This window comes from Botryllus schlosseri, chromosome 16 (genome assembly GCF_051294905.1).
Source record: "Botryllus schlosseri isolate E-star chromosome 16, Bs_hap1, whole genome shotgun sequence".
In the NCBI taxonomy this organism is placed as follows: domain Eukaryota; kingdom Metazoa; phylum Chordata; class Ascidiacea; order Stolidobranchia; family Styelidae; genus Botryllus; species Botryllus schlosseri.
The window spans coordinates 1296236-1312413 of record NC_137251.1 but is presented as its reverse complement, the minus strand read 5'-3'; the positions used below and the strand labels follow the sequence as shown (position 1 = coordinate 1312413).

The 16178-nt window shown below is 40.3% G+C and overlaps 3 protein-coding genes across 5 annotated transcripts in view; 1 reads left to right on the top strand and 2 right to left on the bottom strand.

Moving 5' to 3' along the window:
• Positions 1–16178, bottom strand: part of LOC145458456 (2-oxoglutarate dehydrogenase complex component E1-like) — a 98260-nt gene that overhangs the window by 46235 nt on the left and 35847 nt on the right. The window lies entirely within an intron of this gene.
• On the top strand, positions 334–12334 carry LOC145458461 (sphingomyelin synthase-related protein 1-like). The gene is made up of 9 exons (XM_080336834.1): positions 334–3958; positions 4563–4668; positions 5247–5428; positions 5839–6053; positions 8342–8457; positions 8527–8679; positions 8879–8981; positions 9476–9566; positions 11551–12334. Exons 1-9 carry the CDS (start codon positions 3809–3811, stop codon positions 11710–11712), a joined length of 1278 nt encoding a protein of 425 aa, XP_080192960.1. The 5' UTR covers positions 334–3808; the 3' UTR covers positions 11713–12334.
• LOC145458465 (ferritin heavy chain B-like) lies at positions 12881–14552 on the bottom strand. The gene is made up of 5 exons (XM_080336843.1): positions 14391–14552; positions 14138–14236; positions 13770–13916; positions 13192–13317; positions 12881–13124 (listed from the first exon to the last, which is right to left on the bottom strand). The coding sequence occupies exons 1-5, from the start codon at positions 14397–14399 to the stop codon at positions 12984–12986; spliced, it is 522 nt and encodes a 173-aa protein (XP_080192969.1). The 5' UTR covers positions 14400–14552; the 3' UTR covers positions 12881–12983.

Here is a 16178-nt window from a genome sequence, read left to right as displayed (position 1 = left end):
ATTTTCAACAATGCCTCCCTTTTTACATCGCTTCAGTTCAGTTCAGTTCGGTTTATTAGGTTAGCTGGGTGTCTGATTACGAAGACTACTCCAAGTCGTTTCGACACCTTCCTATCTTTCATTGTATCGGACTCTTGTGGTGCGTATTAAAATGATGAAATTGAATAATTCAATTTATCTCAACCATCGCGATCTTATGATCTTTTGCAATCTTGTCTTTTGAACTGACGGAAATATTAGTAAAACGAACCAGAACTAGTGTAATTCTGGAATCGGGAAAGGAGGACACTTTTTCAAAATTTTCAAACTTAGAATACCGGTGCAATACGGAGATGTTGTTTTGGATGCGGTGTAAACCATTTCTTCGATTAGTAAACGTTAATAAAAAATATGGTTGACCGTAAAAATGCTATATTGTGTAGCTTTATTTCTGGAAACTGAAGGCATTACTACACTTGTTTTTATACTTCAAGATGTACGTTATCCAGACAAAAGAACTGATATTAATTAGAAATCAAAATACAGGGTACTGGGAATTGAAAGTGAAATATAAATCTAAAAACAGAACATGTATTTAATGTCTTTAGTCCAGAAAGTTTCGAAGGTTGGTATGCTAAAACAGCTCTAAAACTGAAAAAAAGTCAGAGTCGATCCACTTTTCCAGATTAGGACCAGAGGTGGTCAAAGTAGTCACCGTCGCTACTCAAGTAGAAGTAGAAGTAACGCCGAAATTTCTACTCAAGTAGAAGTAGGAGTGGTGGTTCACAAGTAAGTAAGTAAGTAGGTAGGTATTCTACGCTTATTTTTGCCTGCAAAACTGAAAACTGTCAAGTAGAGGTAGAAGTAGTCTACAATCATAACTACTTAAAAAGTAGTGTGAGTTGGCAAAATCTACTTCAAGTACTTCAAAAAGTAGAAGTACTTCGTTACTGACCCCCTCTGATTAGGACACACCATGGACAGCTAGATTACGGTATGATAAATAAATGCTAGATTGCGAAACATCAGTTTCAAACGTTAGGATAAGCCATATATACTGTGATGAAATATTTGATATGGTGAAGGGCGACAATGCGGTGTGAACGGAACCACGCCAACCCACTACCTAAATTATATTCACCGATACTTTTGTGAAATAATACTGGATACTCCACATTCACTGCGTGCGAAGCGCGACGAAAATTCTGGGCTTAACTCAACTTTTATGAAAATTATGGCCCGTATTCAGAGACACGTCTCTATCTCAAACTCAAGGCGTGCTCGACGGAGCAAAGGCCGAGTCAAGCTCGAGTCGAGAGATCGTTTGGTATTCGGGTAGGATTTCGAGCGTTGCTCGGTTTCGAGTCTTTACTCGATAGATTAGACAGCTTGATGACTGCTTGCAGACGTCTGCGGTTTTGTTAATTGCTCGCGATCTGGCAATCCGCGGGTTTGGATGTGATGTTGGTTGCCTAATATTGCCTTAAATCACGTCAACACATTATATTAGAATTATACGCTGGATGTATAGACGAAATAACACCACTCAATAACATGACTATTTGACATACTGTAGTAGTCAAAGCAAATATTTTCAAATAATGAAACACCAGACTTCATCCTGAAATTTTCAGGCATAGGCACAAGCTATTTATTGGATTACTGATGATGGGTATTGGTACCGCGTTGTTGATATTTTCGCCATACACAGGGACGGACGGTTTTATCAACTGCATTGCGATGATCTAACATTGCGTACATTCATGAAGCGCCAGGTCATCTACCATCGTGTACTGCATTTGTACGCATCGCCGAGGATTCGGTTCTTGCTAGGATTGGAGGATCGCTATTGTAGACAGCAACTTGTGTGTGGCTTTTCAGTAACATTCATCCTCCATTCGTTTCTACATATCCTGATGCTACGTTTTATATTAAGTGAAAAAACAGAGCGTTGTGAGAAATTGACCGATTTTGCGAATCCATCGGAAACCTTTCTGATGAAAATGTCCGCCGATTTGGGAATAGACTACGCAGCCAACGATGAAGCCATACGGCGCTAGAACATGATTTCCTTCTTATAACGGTGCTATAAATTACAGTTGAAATTGTGAATGCAGGCACCAAACATGCTCACAGCGCAATTTCCGCAATATATTCAGGGACAAACCGTAAAAGGGCAATGAGTAAGGCCTTGAGTCTGCCCACGGCTTGACTCGGAAACGCTTGCTCAAACGCCGCATTTCGAGATCGACTCCAACCTCAGATCGTCATTGAATACCATAACCACAAAAGGTGAACTCGAAAGAGCGCCAAGTTCGACTTCAGTCGAACTCAAACTCGTTCTCTCGCTTCGCTTTCTGAATACCGATTCTTACGCAATGTTGACGCAAAATGAGTTTGAGCACTGAGAAAGGTTTCTTGAATACGGGCCTAAATGTCGATACTCCGTGAAAACAGCCCCGAAATTTCTCAGGCTTTCTTCCTGATTGGAGGATTAAACTACTTCTACTTGACAAACTGAAAATAGCGAAAAGTAAGTAAGTAGATCACAAAATATTATGAAGTAAAAGTAGAAGTAGTAAAATTCAGATCTACTTGAGTAAGTACCAGAAGTAGAGGAAAACTACTTGAGTACTTCGAAAAAGTAGAAGTACTTCGTTACTGACCACCTCTGAGACTACAGTCTCTATAGTAATATCATGATATTCATGCCATTATCGAATGTAAATGTTTATATTCGATACTGCCATATTCAGTTGCTCCGTGTCGCGATCAAGACTTTGCATTGACGCTGTTCAAGATGATGATACGTCGCGAAGGCCTGTTCAGACCGTGGTGCGATAGAAATTCACAACATAATTACGTGCAGATAGTTGCAAGTGCTAGTGCTATCTTGTATGGATGCGAGTATTGCGGTGATAAATTTCAAAAACAATTACGACAGTAACGACATATAGTGAAATATGCCTACACTGAGTTCGGCGATCTATTAACGCCCTACTTGACTTACAAATGGAAATAGAAAAAAATCTCAAGATGCATTCACATCGAGACATATATAAGGAAATGAAATATAAGTGAAATCCATACGTGAATCACATGACAAGCATACTTCGATACTTGTGAAAGTTGGAATAAAATCGATTGGACTGTGACCGGCCAGCCACGCCGATGCATCATGTTACGGAGTTTCGTCTTCGCCTGCCTAGCCCAAGAACACATTTTATCAGCTTCTTTGTGTTGCTACTATTTGGTTCATTCGTTTCAAAAGATGATTAGTAGTCATTTGAATGTTTGGAAAGAAATTCGAATAGCAGGAGGTCCGGGTTTGCCCATAAGATTACCCTTTATTTACTTTGTTGTTATTGCGCAACGTCATCAGGCTATTGTGTGTTTTGTTGGCTACTGGTTCGTAAGTGAGGCAGAGTTGTTGTTTGGGTGTTCATGTATTTTTTCCACTACTACTGGTACTACGGTCATTTACAACAGGCCCATGGTTTCCTTTATACCTTATTCTGCTTCCTGACTTGTAGCACGGTCCACTATTCGTTCTAGACTTTTGTAACACCCCGCACAAGGCAAGGAGAAGCCTATAGTATAGACAAACCTCTCAACTCTTACCGGACTTAGTCGTTTTACTCGTTTCTACATATCCCATATGTTCAGTACATGGTAGCATCGCATTATATATATTTCACGTCTTAATCGGATAAAAAGATCGAACCGCCGCTCATGATGATTATTGAGATTTCAGTCATATTATAATCAGTCAAATCTTGTTTAAGCAGATGCCTAGCTGATACGGTACCGGTACTAACTTTACCTGACTATGCAAATGGAGCTAACTGGCGATGCCGCGACCTGGACCAAAACCCAAGTTGGAATATGGCTTAAAAGTGTCGGATTTGAAAGTTTTACCCAGCTCCTTTGCGGCGAACATGAAATTGATGGCAAAGCTCTACTAGCACTAACGGAAAATGTAAGTTATCACATAATATAGATGCACTCCTGTTCGTAGTACCGGTAATTTTTTGCTTTCACTATGTGGAGGTATAATTATTTCAGGCCTGTACTGCACTGGTTTTGATGACGAGTGGAGACAAATTCAACAATTTAGATCAGACATCAATTGTCAGTTCATAGTGAAATGCTTTTTCAATTGGAAGCATAATTAGGCCTATACAATTGAATGATTGGATATATTCATATTGAAATGAACCCGAATATTTTCGGTTGACTCGTAAGGGGTTATGGTCAGCAGCTTGAAAATAACATTGTACAGTACGTCCTGTATGGAATCGCTGTCCCGTGCTCACACAATTCTATATTTTTTTATTCGTTTTTATTAAATTTCTTTAACTTGGAGAATCATCGCTGCTCACCTGTTATATTAAGCAAAATGTACCGAGATTTTTCAAGTGGGGCCGAACGTATATTGGTGATTATTGATGAATATACATTATACAATGTTCTTTTGAATTCTCCACTAGTTGCTGACGATTGCACCTCCAGTTCTGTACCCCCAAGAATCTCTTCAATTATAATTATGATCTACCATTCTAAAATCATGAATATATTTGTAGGATCTCCGTTCTCCACCGCTGGAACTTAAGAAACTGGGACACATCAAGAAACTGAACTTATGCCTTCAAGATCTTCACTCGAGACAAGCAAATCACTGTGGTAACGGTATGGGTTTGATATAGTTATAGATTACTAACATAAGGATGGATACGCAACAACGGTTGTCACACTTTACTGCTGTGCTGGGCAAAATCCGTTTAATTGCTAATTCTACACCTGGCGAACCGAGCACTCAAATTTGTTACAACTGCTTTTAATCGAAAGCTACCGACACACTGATTCCAAAAATATACATTAATATCTGGTCAAGGCAATGGAACCATTCCAAAATAGCTCTCAAAGTCTGAGAGTCGGCATATTTCTGAACAATCACAGCAACATTGTCATGGTCATTGCGTTGTGAAGCTTTAATTGTTCAGAACAATGTCGATTTTCTGACTTTTGAGAGCTATTTCTAGATGGCCTACAATCGATGTAAGATTAGTTGTATGTGATGGACTTTTAGGTGATATGTGTGTATTGCATCATCTCCATTTGTTTCAACTTTCTGGGGTTTTGTATTCTATCCTCAATTTGGTGATAATAGTAGACTGAGACTATACAGTAGATGTACTTGAAATGCGCAACAACTCCATGCGACTTATGACTCTAAGGTAATGACTTGCTATGACGTTGTTTTTCAGGTCCCATTCGTACAAATGGATATTTAGTGCCTCCGCCCCGAACTAGAAGGCGCCTGCGAAATGTTAGACAACAGCAATACACTGACGATTCATGCATGAGTGATTCCAGCGACGCAAGTGACCGTGCGGACGGACGCTTGAGGCAAGATCGAGTCTTCAATCCAGAGTATAAGAAAATGCTGGTAAGTATGATCACGGTACTCAACTGTTCTCTACGGGCACAATGATTTGAGAATAATTCTATTGATTCGAGTCAGGAAGTTTAGTTGTGCACTCATTGCCAGTAAGATTGGATTTATCAACGAGAATTATAGTTTCAATACTATTCCCCACTGTGGGAAGCTGTAAACCTCAATCACAAAGTGCAATGAAATATAGTAAGGTCAAAAAATACAAAATTATCTTTAATGTGATATGTAACTGGCATTATATTCTTTGTGGTCGCATAAAAGGTACATGTCTGAACTCTCCCCATCATTCATGTTGTTGTGACTTGATAATGAGTGATGCTGGAACACTCGGCTCGAACCATGGTACTCGATTTTGCCCAACCCTACTTACATCACTTTTAAATTTTTCAATTGATTTTCAGATCAGCTTCCTGTATTCCATCGTAGCTGCTTTCGCGACATCATTCACGATGGTCCTCGTGCACGATCGGGTCCCCGACAAAACCAGGCACCCGCCCTTACCTGATATATTTTTGGATAATATACCTCTGATACCGTATGCCTTCAAGTTTTCCGAGTACTGTGGCGTTTCTCTCATGGCTATTTGGATTTGTATACTCATGCTACACAAACACAGGTGAATACAGACAGTAACTAACTGCTTCTACGTTTTTGGAGTACTTGGAGTATTTTATTTGGCGTACTTGAGCTACCTTTCCAAGTAATCATGGTTTTTACTACTTCTACTTTTAATAAACATTTCTTAGCAAAACTACTTGCTTTGTACACGTTGTATTTTGTGAAGTAGAAAGTAGCCTACTTTTGGGATGTGATTTGATCCTAGTTTCGAGTGAAATAGCACCAGTATCACTATTAACCCCATGAAATTGTTAAGTTGTCTACAAAAATGACACAAAACAAATTTGACGTGATTCCAACCCGTAGAAGCGAAGTTATTTGAGTTTTTCATTCATACTTCTGGTATTACCCAACGTCCAGGCTATGTTTGCGAATCCAAAATTTTCAACTGCAATAACTTCAGTTCTACCGGTAGGCATCGTTCTTTTAGACCAGTGGTTCCCAACCTGTGGTACGCGTACCACTAGTGGTACGCGAAGGTCTCCCAGGTGGTACGCTAGTAGATGGTGTTTTTTTCGACCGAAGGGAGTTATTAGTTCTGGTGGCGTTGATTTTGAGTTTTTTGTAGCATCGCCTCCTCGTATTCGACGCTAGCTTGTCACGCTATTCCCCGCGGTTAATTTCCCTTCTACGTGGGAGTGCGAGCAAGGATTTTCATTCCTGCTGACTATCAAGTCAAAGAAACGCAACCGACTTGTTGCGGCCATGCATGATTTTTGATGCGCTGTGAGCAATCGTATGCCACGCATCGCCCGGCTAGTGCAGGGGTGGCCAACCCGTGGCCTGCGGGTCAAATGTTTCCCGGAATTACTTATAATATCAAATAACAAATTAGGTAATTTACTACTCAGGTAATTTACTGTGAACTTCCAAGACCAACCAAAAACTTGATTAGTTTGACCCCGAAATTTGGGATGTTGATTACTTAAATACCAGTTCCGACGCAATGGTGTAGCCAGGAGTCAGCAACATTTTTCGTAGATCTCGCAATATGACCATAAAGTAGAATATTTCGTTGTAGATTTATTTGGCTTGATATTTTTCTTAGCATTTCGCGCGATTTATTGTCACTCAATTTCTTGCTTTTTGTAGCCCTTCCTGAATATAAAAATACATCCAATCTACTTAATTGACTATATTGGCAATTATGAGAGAACCTGTCGTCCAACATCCGACTACGCGTCTGCACTTGCAGAGATCGGCGATGAAACTTTGGCACAAAATGACAGACGCATGTTCAAGTTCACCGAAATCGTCGATATTAATATGTCCGAACAATCCTGTGTTTACCAAGTGAGTCCAGTGGTATACAGAGGTGACCCGCAATATATGCAAGTGACATTAGTATTGGCCGAACTCATTCACTAACTTTGAAAAATTTCCGCGCTTTACGCTGTTACTTCATGAGAGCATTATGCACATTGCTCACTCACTTTTCATGGCACAATTGTTATCGATTTTGAGGCGTGGTAACACAAGTCTTGTTTTCATCAATACCCAATCCAGTTCGCTCCTATCGGGTGGCTAAAAAAAGCTAGATCATAAACATTCTAGTGGTCTGACAATGGTTCGCAGATCTCATGTAGCGCTTTGGTCGAAAAGGTTGGTAGCCCCTGAGCTAGTGGAAAATAGACAGCCATCGCATTGAATAAAATGACTTTAGTTGTTCGTTGGTAATTCATTATGTTCTTCTTCTTGTGACTGCTGGTGAAAAAACAATTCCATGCATCCCATCAGCCCTGACTGATGATGCCTAGTTTAAAATAATTTGTTATTACACCTCGCATAGGCCAAATACGTGCTTATGACGTCATAAATCGTGGAAACATTTTTGATCACCTTCAGCGCGCGAAACTTGTAGGTGGTACGCGAGCACTGCATAAAACCTCGAAATGGTACGTGGGTGGAAAAAGGTTGGGAACCACTGTTTTAGACAATATAACAATTTCATGGGCTTGACAATAAAATTTAAAATTACAAAAATTACAAGCTATTTTTAACTGCAATAACTTCGTTTTTACCTGTTGGAAGTGAGCAAAAATTGGTAAGCTCATTTCAAGTAACAATTTCAATGGGTTGACAGTAATATTTGAATTTTTTTTTCAAATTTTTTTTAAAATAAATTCGAAAATTTCAAACCCCTGTGCATTCACATCATCTACCTGTTGAAATCGAGCCAAATTTGGTGTGCAGCATTTTTTTAGGCAAACTAACAATCTAATGCAGTCAACGCTAAATTCAGTTCAACTTGAGTGACCACTTTGACCATCTCCACTTCTCATACAGGTTCATTTTACTACGTCGCATGTACAGTATTATTAGCTCTGTATTTCTTCTTCGTTGTGTTACCATGTTTGTGACGTCACTGTCAGTGCCTGGCGACCATCTGCAATGCCAATCGGGTGAGTCGGTTTGAGTCGTAGTATCATATTCCCTTTGTTTATTTTCAATATTTGAGTTTCCTATTCCAGCACGGTATGTAACAGCCGAGGCTCGTTTACGGAGAGCATTTGAAATATTTTCGGGAGGCGGAATGACTCTGACAGGGCTTAAGACTTGCGGGGATTACATGTTCAGCGGGCACACCATCGTTTTGACATTGCTCAACCATCTCATTACGGAATGTGAGTGGAATTGTGTGTCAATAAAAGTGAACTTTACCTTTGACCAGACTTGTGCAAACTACAAATCTAGTAGCAGTTCTAGGTCCTAATGTTGAAACGTGAATAGTCCTAGCGCTAGTTGTGCATTTTGAAAATCTGTAGTGCAAGTCTCCTTGACACCATCACGTGTGGTTTGGTAACAAAATTATCAAATTTGCAGATACTCCATCGCGGTGGCATTATCTCCACATCATAACATGGATGTTCAACTTGTTTGGTATTTTCTTCATTCTTGCTGCCCATGAACATTACTCCATCGACGTGTAAGCACTTTTCGTCATCATATTTAAGTCGCTTTGTTATTTTTGTGAGACGCATTTCATCACATCGATTGGACTGATCTTTTGGTCACTACGAGTGATTGCAGTCAAACTAGCAAACATCGATTATATGTAGGCCAAGATTGGTGTCTTTCTCGTGTTTATGAGGATCAGCTATGACTTGACATGAAGTGAACTTTTTCTTTCGTATTTCTTTCCAATTAGGAATTGAATTCAATTACCAAGTATTTGTGAATTCTGATTCTAATCTAATTTCGAAATGCTGTATATATGGACTAGACGTGACCTTTCCTTACAACATAGTAAAGGCAGGATAATGGTCTAAGAATCCCCCGGATCTAACCCTTGCTAATGTGGAATTTAATTCAATTTCCAAGTTCTTACGAATTCAGTAATTCTAACTTTAATCTAATTCTGAAAATCCCTAAACACCAGTTTAAATCTACTTGAAATCTAAAATGGTTCCAATTCTACAGAGTCATCGCATTTTACATCACGTCGCGAGTCTTCCTTTACTACCATATGCTGGCCAATACACGCAGTTATAAACACAGCAAGAGGATCAAGGTAAGCAAATTTCAATATATAACTCGGTGAGCTTTTAGCCAGTGGTAGTTAAGCTATTTGTGATACTTACAATGAAAAGTTGGACGTAGTTGCCCGCCCCTGCATTATAACCAGGGTTGTCATACCGTCCTTATTTCTAAGATTTGTCCTTATTTTGTATTATTATCAGTTTATATATCAGTTTCGGCTGTATCAAGCTAGCGTCGTCATTTCAGCAGTAAACGGCGGCACCCGGTTTCTGCTGTTTAGTCTGCAGCAGAATAATCTGTGGCAAGGCAGCATTTATTGCGTAGTGAAAATGGGATCAGTGTATGCAGTCGACACTTGAGTTAAAAAGTAGTAAAGCTATAAAGCATAGATAAATTTATCTAAATTATTAAATAGACATTAAGTTTTAGCTACTGGTACGGCTAAATTAAATTAGTTGGAATGAGCAAGCGTAAAACGTTTTCGTGACGATTATGAGAGAATTCAAAGGTATCAAACGAAGCTTGAAGGGCGAGTATTTCGCACATTGCAACATCTGCAATTGTGGCATTGACCTGGTAACCATAGGAAAGACCGCTATTTCAAGTCACACAGAGTATGTACAAAAATGTTTTTTTATTGCAAATCTAATTTTTCGACTGTCCTTATTTTGGGGTCTATGTCGATGGCAACCCTGGTTATAACATAGTGAACGCAGATGACATCACAATGTCAAAGTCAAAAAGCGATTTAGACGTAGCAATTTATAAGCGAGTATTCTACGCTTATTGTTGTCTAAAAAAGCTGAAAAGAGTCAATTAAAAGTAGTCTAAATCATGGTTGTAAAGTCTCGAGTTGCCATTATTTGTGACTCGACTTGAGTCGTTTTCTAAAATTTGGAATATTGCTTGTCTCCACTTCCGGCATTTGTTGTATTGACTCGACTTGTACTCAAGTCATTTCGTATGACTCACATCATAGTTATTTGGTCAATGAGTACTGGTGTTTGCAATATAGGGTAGGATTGTTAAAAAAAACTTCTTTTTCCAAATCTCACTTGCTTAGTGACTAAATTATCAGGTTGTCTAAGAAAACGATGCACACCAAATTTGGCTCAATTCCAACCAGTAAAGGCCGTGCAATCTTGAATTTTTAATTTATTGGGAAAAATTTCTGTCAACCCCGTAAAATTGTTGGGTTGTCTTCAAATACGATGCAAAACAAATTTGACTCAATTGCAACTAGTAGAAGCGGAGTGATTTGAGTTTTTCGTTGATAATTCTCGGCCAGAAACTGTGCAAAGTGAGGAAAATGACTACATTGTGAATGCCAGGCATTTAATATCACCCAAACAGAGTGGGTAAAAAGTCAGTTTAACAAGATCAACAAGATCAAACTCAGAAACTCAATGACTCGGACTCTCAAAACTATGATTCAGACTCGGCCCTTCGCTCACCGACTTGAACTCGGACTTGACTCGGTGGTGAACAGAAAACGACTCGACTTGTTAAAATGATAAAAGTGGAATCGACTTGTTACTCGCGGCCTTGTGACTCGGTACAACCATGCGTAAATGATACCCACTTGAGGAAGACGTGCTGGAAGGCAAAATCTACTTGAAGTACTTTGAAAAGTAGAGGTAAAGTAGAAGTACTTTGTTACTGACTTGTTTCTTTTTCAAATCTTGCTTGCTGGGCGATTACATTAAATCGCCTGGTTACCTACCTAGAAAAATGACGGACATGAAATTTGAATCCATTCCAACTTGGTAATACTCCTGACTAGAGCCTGACCGATATCTAATTTTTGATCCGATACCCAGTGACTTATCCAATCACCCCGATATATTCGGCCGATATTCGAAAGATACAGCATATAGCTTATGGCTCATTTCCCAAAGTTCAGAGCATTCATTCGAACAGCTTCACAACGCTTACTATGATGGGACGTGAAATAAACTAGAGAAGGCAGCGTCTGTCGGGCTGTATCCTCAACCGTTAATTTTTTTTTTGAACAGATTTGGTTTCCGATGTTCTGTTACTTTGAGTGCAACGTTCCGGGAAAGGTACCAAACGAATACGAGTGGCCTTTCAAATTTCAAACATTGAGGGCGTTCTTCGAGCGGAAACCAATACTTCGGACTCCTGCGGGGATCGACACACGTGCAAAAAATAAATGAATTTTTATTTTGTCTGTGATTTGCTTATTTCCTATTCTCTGTCATGAGTAGTAATGAATGATGAAATGTTTTTCATATTAATTTTTAGAGCAAATTTGACCACTAGTAGCTCCTACTACTTGATGAATACCAGCAGACTTATAGAGATTTCCGTACCTATTTTTCTTGTACTAAAATCTGTAGCGTGCCTTTTCGTCGCCTTCCCAACTTATTGAACATTGTGCAGTTTTTTCTCGTTGAGTGGACATTGTGACTGAAATGCGAACAAAAATTGAACTCCGACGCACCGAATGCAAGGGTTGGCAAAAAATACGACCCGACGGGGATTTCGGGAGCATGATTGGAAAAATGATTATTTTTTAATCAACACAACAGTATTACTCGAAAAAATTTGCAAATCATCCGTTTTCTCCTGCGGGATTATAGCTTTCAAAATTTTAGAGAATTGCCATCTATCGCATCTCAAAATATGGTAACCCTAACTTAGCTCGATCACTCTTTTTAGTGCATTTGTTGGTCAAGGTGGTAGTTTGATTGCCTGCGCCTCATTTTCCTATCTCTTCGTTGTATCGCAGTCTTTTTCTGCATGATGAATCTGTGAATACACTGATGTGAAATCCAATGGTGACTTGTGCTTACGAGAAATCGGTTCGTTCGGGTTGAACTGAACACGCCTCCCGCACCTCGGCTGCTGAATGGATGACGCTGAACCAGTTGTTAAAAGGACTTTGAAGGTTTACTTATTATTATAAATCATACTATAAACCTCACGCATCTGCCGGGTACTGTACAGGTGTACACATGCATCTGAAAGTATTCGACTGGATTATTCAGGTGTACCAGGAAGTTGTCGTAATGCGACATAGCAGTAGGTATGCGTTTGCCGTGGGCAACTGAGCTGCAGATTTGCGGTATTGGATAAACTGCTACTGTTGACTACCAGCTAATGTGGTTAGTGATCCTGCTGATGTTACATAGTTCCAACGATCGATTGCAACTTGAGAGTTCAGATACGCGTGAACGTTGGACAGACTTAGCTGCTGGCTGACACACTATTGGTTGTTTACTGTGAAATCGGAACTTTCCTATGACACACAAGAGTTTGCGAGGCCAGCTGTATCACAGCCCGAAATCCACTCACTTCAAGCGCTGCTTTGCTTCAGTTACATACCATCCAGAAGATTTATTTCATTGAGGGTTCAAATTGCAACAATGCGATATACGAAGGGAATATGCGGAGCAAAGTACACAATATATGCTTCATAAGCATTTCATTCATTCTCGAAATGCTGGTTGAAGAGAAATTCGCCGACACCCTCGCCAACTCTCTTCAAGTTGGTAATGTATCCTTTCAGCTTGTGGATCGCATCGACTTGCTCATGCAAGAAATGGGCTTCGATGAAATCTTGGAACTGAAGTCAAGATAGAACCATTAGTCTGAATCAAATCCGCATAAAAATCCAAGATCTCAGGCAGTACCTCTGGATCTTTATCAGCGATATCATGCAGCTTCAGCAGGTTCTTGTACACGGTCTCCTCAAGCTCCAAAGCTGCCTGCATTGCCTTGAGGATGCTGCAGTTGGTCATGTTCAACGGCTGAGGAGCCTAGAAAAACGACAGATTGTTACATACTGGGGATATGTGCTCAGTAGGGCTGGGCACAATGATTCCGAATAAAAAGCCATTCTAACAATTCTAATCAAGCAGGATGAAACCATTCCTTGAAATACTGAAATCATGTACTCCTAACTAATAGCTAATTTGCTAGCAATATCTAGTTTCTATAGTATTTTTCACTGCGTAAGGCTCACAGCTTCAATTAACGGTATCAGCAGCAGACATGTAGCACAAAGCTATGCACATCACTGTAAATAACATACAAATCTGTGATGAACCAAAAGCACTGTCAAAGCGCAATGAAATAGTCATGTTGGACAAATGATACAAAATTTTCAATGTGATGTAGAACTATAGCATGATATTGTCCGAGGTAGCATGAAACAGGTAGATATTTGAACTCTCCACATCTTTTGCATAGCGTGCAAACATGGACGTACCCTGATTTCACTGAAAAGCGTGGTTCCGCCTCGTTTGTTGTGATACTCCATCATCATCTCGGCGTGTTTGCGCTCCTCCTTGGACTCGTTCTTGAAATATTCCGCGATATGATGGAAGGCAACGTCGTTGCGGTCGAAAAAATTCGCCTGAAATCGAGTTACAAATTGTTTTTGGGCGCATGCCACGTCATATCTGGAAATGTTCAATGTGATTGCCAGCATCTGTCCATATTCAAAGAGACGGTCGTAGGCGCAGGACTTTAACAATCAATCTTACAGATATTGCGCATCATATTCCAAGCAGCACACTTGCCAGTAAAAGTACCGACTTTCCTTTTGATAATGACCTATTTGGCAACGCATCTTACCATGGTCATGTAGACGTAGGAGGCGTAGAGCTCCAGCTGTATTTGTCCGCAGAGAGCCGCTTCGCATTCATCGCTCCACAAATGAGTCGATCCGGTTTGCTGTCAACAAAACGAATACGAGATATTCTAACTCCGCAAGCGGCAACGTTGCAGTAACCGAATATTTTCAACAGGCAGAACACTGGCAGCGTCTTTCGCTACTATTGTGCTAAGAAAGCGACGCATCAGTTCTGAGAAGACGAAAGGTTCAAACCTGATCCATGTCTTTAGCTTGAGTCGTAGAAATGTTGTATAAACGTAGCGAGTCGTTCTTCCCGTTCGTTCACTGACGAAGCGCGGTCAACCAACTCTGAGAAATTTCGAGATTGTGAACGTGCTCGGATGCTGGCCTTATATATATAGCCGAGCGGGCTCCCCGTGATCACTTTATCATCGCATCAGCGCTAACGTCTGGCATCTCGCGAGTGATCGAAGGGATCATGACTAGTCATCAGATCTTGTGATGCTGACGCTGTTGCGAAAACAAATTTCACTCCCGCCTGATTCGCGAGTCTCTCTGCTCCAGGGATAAACAGAGTTTTAGACCAGCAAGTTCGCGACGAGTAAAACTGCGATCGGTTTGTGCGATCAATGCCAACGATTTGTCGGAGATGTCGTTCGATGGCTGTGTGTAACAACGAACGGCGAATATAACGCGCGAAATTGTAGTCTGCGACAAAAATGTGCAAAGTCATTTTGTTACATAATCGAAGCCCAGGATCGCGTGATCGTGACGCAGCAATCTCTCCGAAACGCTGAGTAAGCGCTAGCGGCAAAGTACAAAGTTTCGGTGACTTGTTGCAATAACAAACCTATGACCTGTGCTACAATGTAATCCATTATTATCATCCCATAATAAAGTATTCGAAGACTTTGGACTCAGTTGACCCGCGACGAAATTTGCGTACAACGACCCTGATTTGGTCTCCCGGATTGTACCAGGCCGTAGCCAAGGGGTATCGAATTCCCTTACAAAATGCTTGCCTGCGCTTCATGGATCTTACATCGGTTTCGCCGACACGAGCCGCTTCGTTTTCAATTGCTTCCTGTTTTATCCGTGGGAAAACCTGTAGCCTGCATGTGCTTCACATTTTTAATGTCCTTATATATTGCTATGATCTGTTGGGCCAGGTGGGTGTTCGATTGATTGAAAGATGATTCAAACTCAAGGACTCCTTGCTAACTCTTCAATGGATCACAACCATGTGGTGTTTTTAACGGGCCGAGGACAGACATATGAATAATTGAGCATGCGACATAATGACATGGGGCACTTCAGCACGTGGGTAAAATTTGGGATCAGGTCGCATTACATTCTGTGACTGTCTTGGGCAGATGAGAATAAAATCTGACGATTATTGATGGGTTACGATGTACGTCAAAGTTGATTTCGGAGCTAGCGTAAGTTTTGGGGATAGTCAAACCACATGCAAAACTACCCAAGCTCAAGCTCGTGTACTATGTCGGGCAAACCGTTTTGAATAGGTTAAAATATTAATAAACTAATGATATCTATACACGCAAACGTTTATTGCGGCATAGAATACTGAGTAACACGAGGAATCGTTCTAAGGCAATTTTCATTCCTTTTTTATATCGCCAGGTTGGTGTCTGATTTCGAAAACTACAGCAAGTCGGTTCGAAACCTTCCAATCTTTCATTGTATCGCAATCTTGTGGTGTATTGAAATGATGAAATTACTAGCAACAAATTGAACTGAATTGAATCCCCCAAATATCATCATTAGCCTAACGATCAGGGGCTCAGTTCTAACTAAAACAGCACTGTGTACGTGCTGAGCTGACGCGTGGACAAATGAACATTGTCTTGGAGCGATGTAACACGATTGGGCAGCGTGTAGTACCTCGAATTGTAGAGGTAAAATAATGATATGTGACTGATAAATCGAAACCCAAAAGATTTGGTGTTCTAAACATAGAGAGAGAGAGAGTCTTTATTTTCATCCAACCAAAGAAGATAGAAGAAGAAGATAGAAGATATA

Bases quoted from the DNA above. Each gene is read 5' to 3' on its own strand.
- LOC145458465 (XM_080336843.1), bottom strand. The intron at 13,917-14,137 runs GTAAGATGCGTT...ACTCGATTTCAG, and splicing joins CCTACGTCTACATGACCATG to GCGAATTTTTTCGACCGCAA. The intron at 13,125-13,191 runs GTACTGCCTGAG...TCTTGACTTCAG, and splicing joins TCGCTGATAAAGATCCAGAG to TTCCAAGATTTCATCGAAGC.
- LOC145458461 (XM_080336834.1), top strand. From the start codon at position 3,809: ATGCAAATGGAGCTAACTGGCGATGCCGCGACCTGGACCAAAACCCAA. The intron at 6,054-8,341 runs GTGAATACAGAC...CTTCTCATACAG, and splicing joins CTCATGCTACACAAACACAG to GTTCATTTTACTACGTCGCA. The intron at 8,680-8,878 runs GTGAGTGGAATT...TCAAATTTGCAG, and splicing joins CAACCATCTCATTACGGAAT to ATACTCCATCGCGGTGGCAT.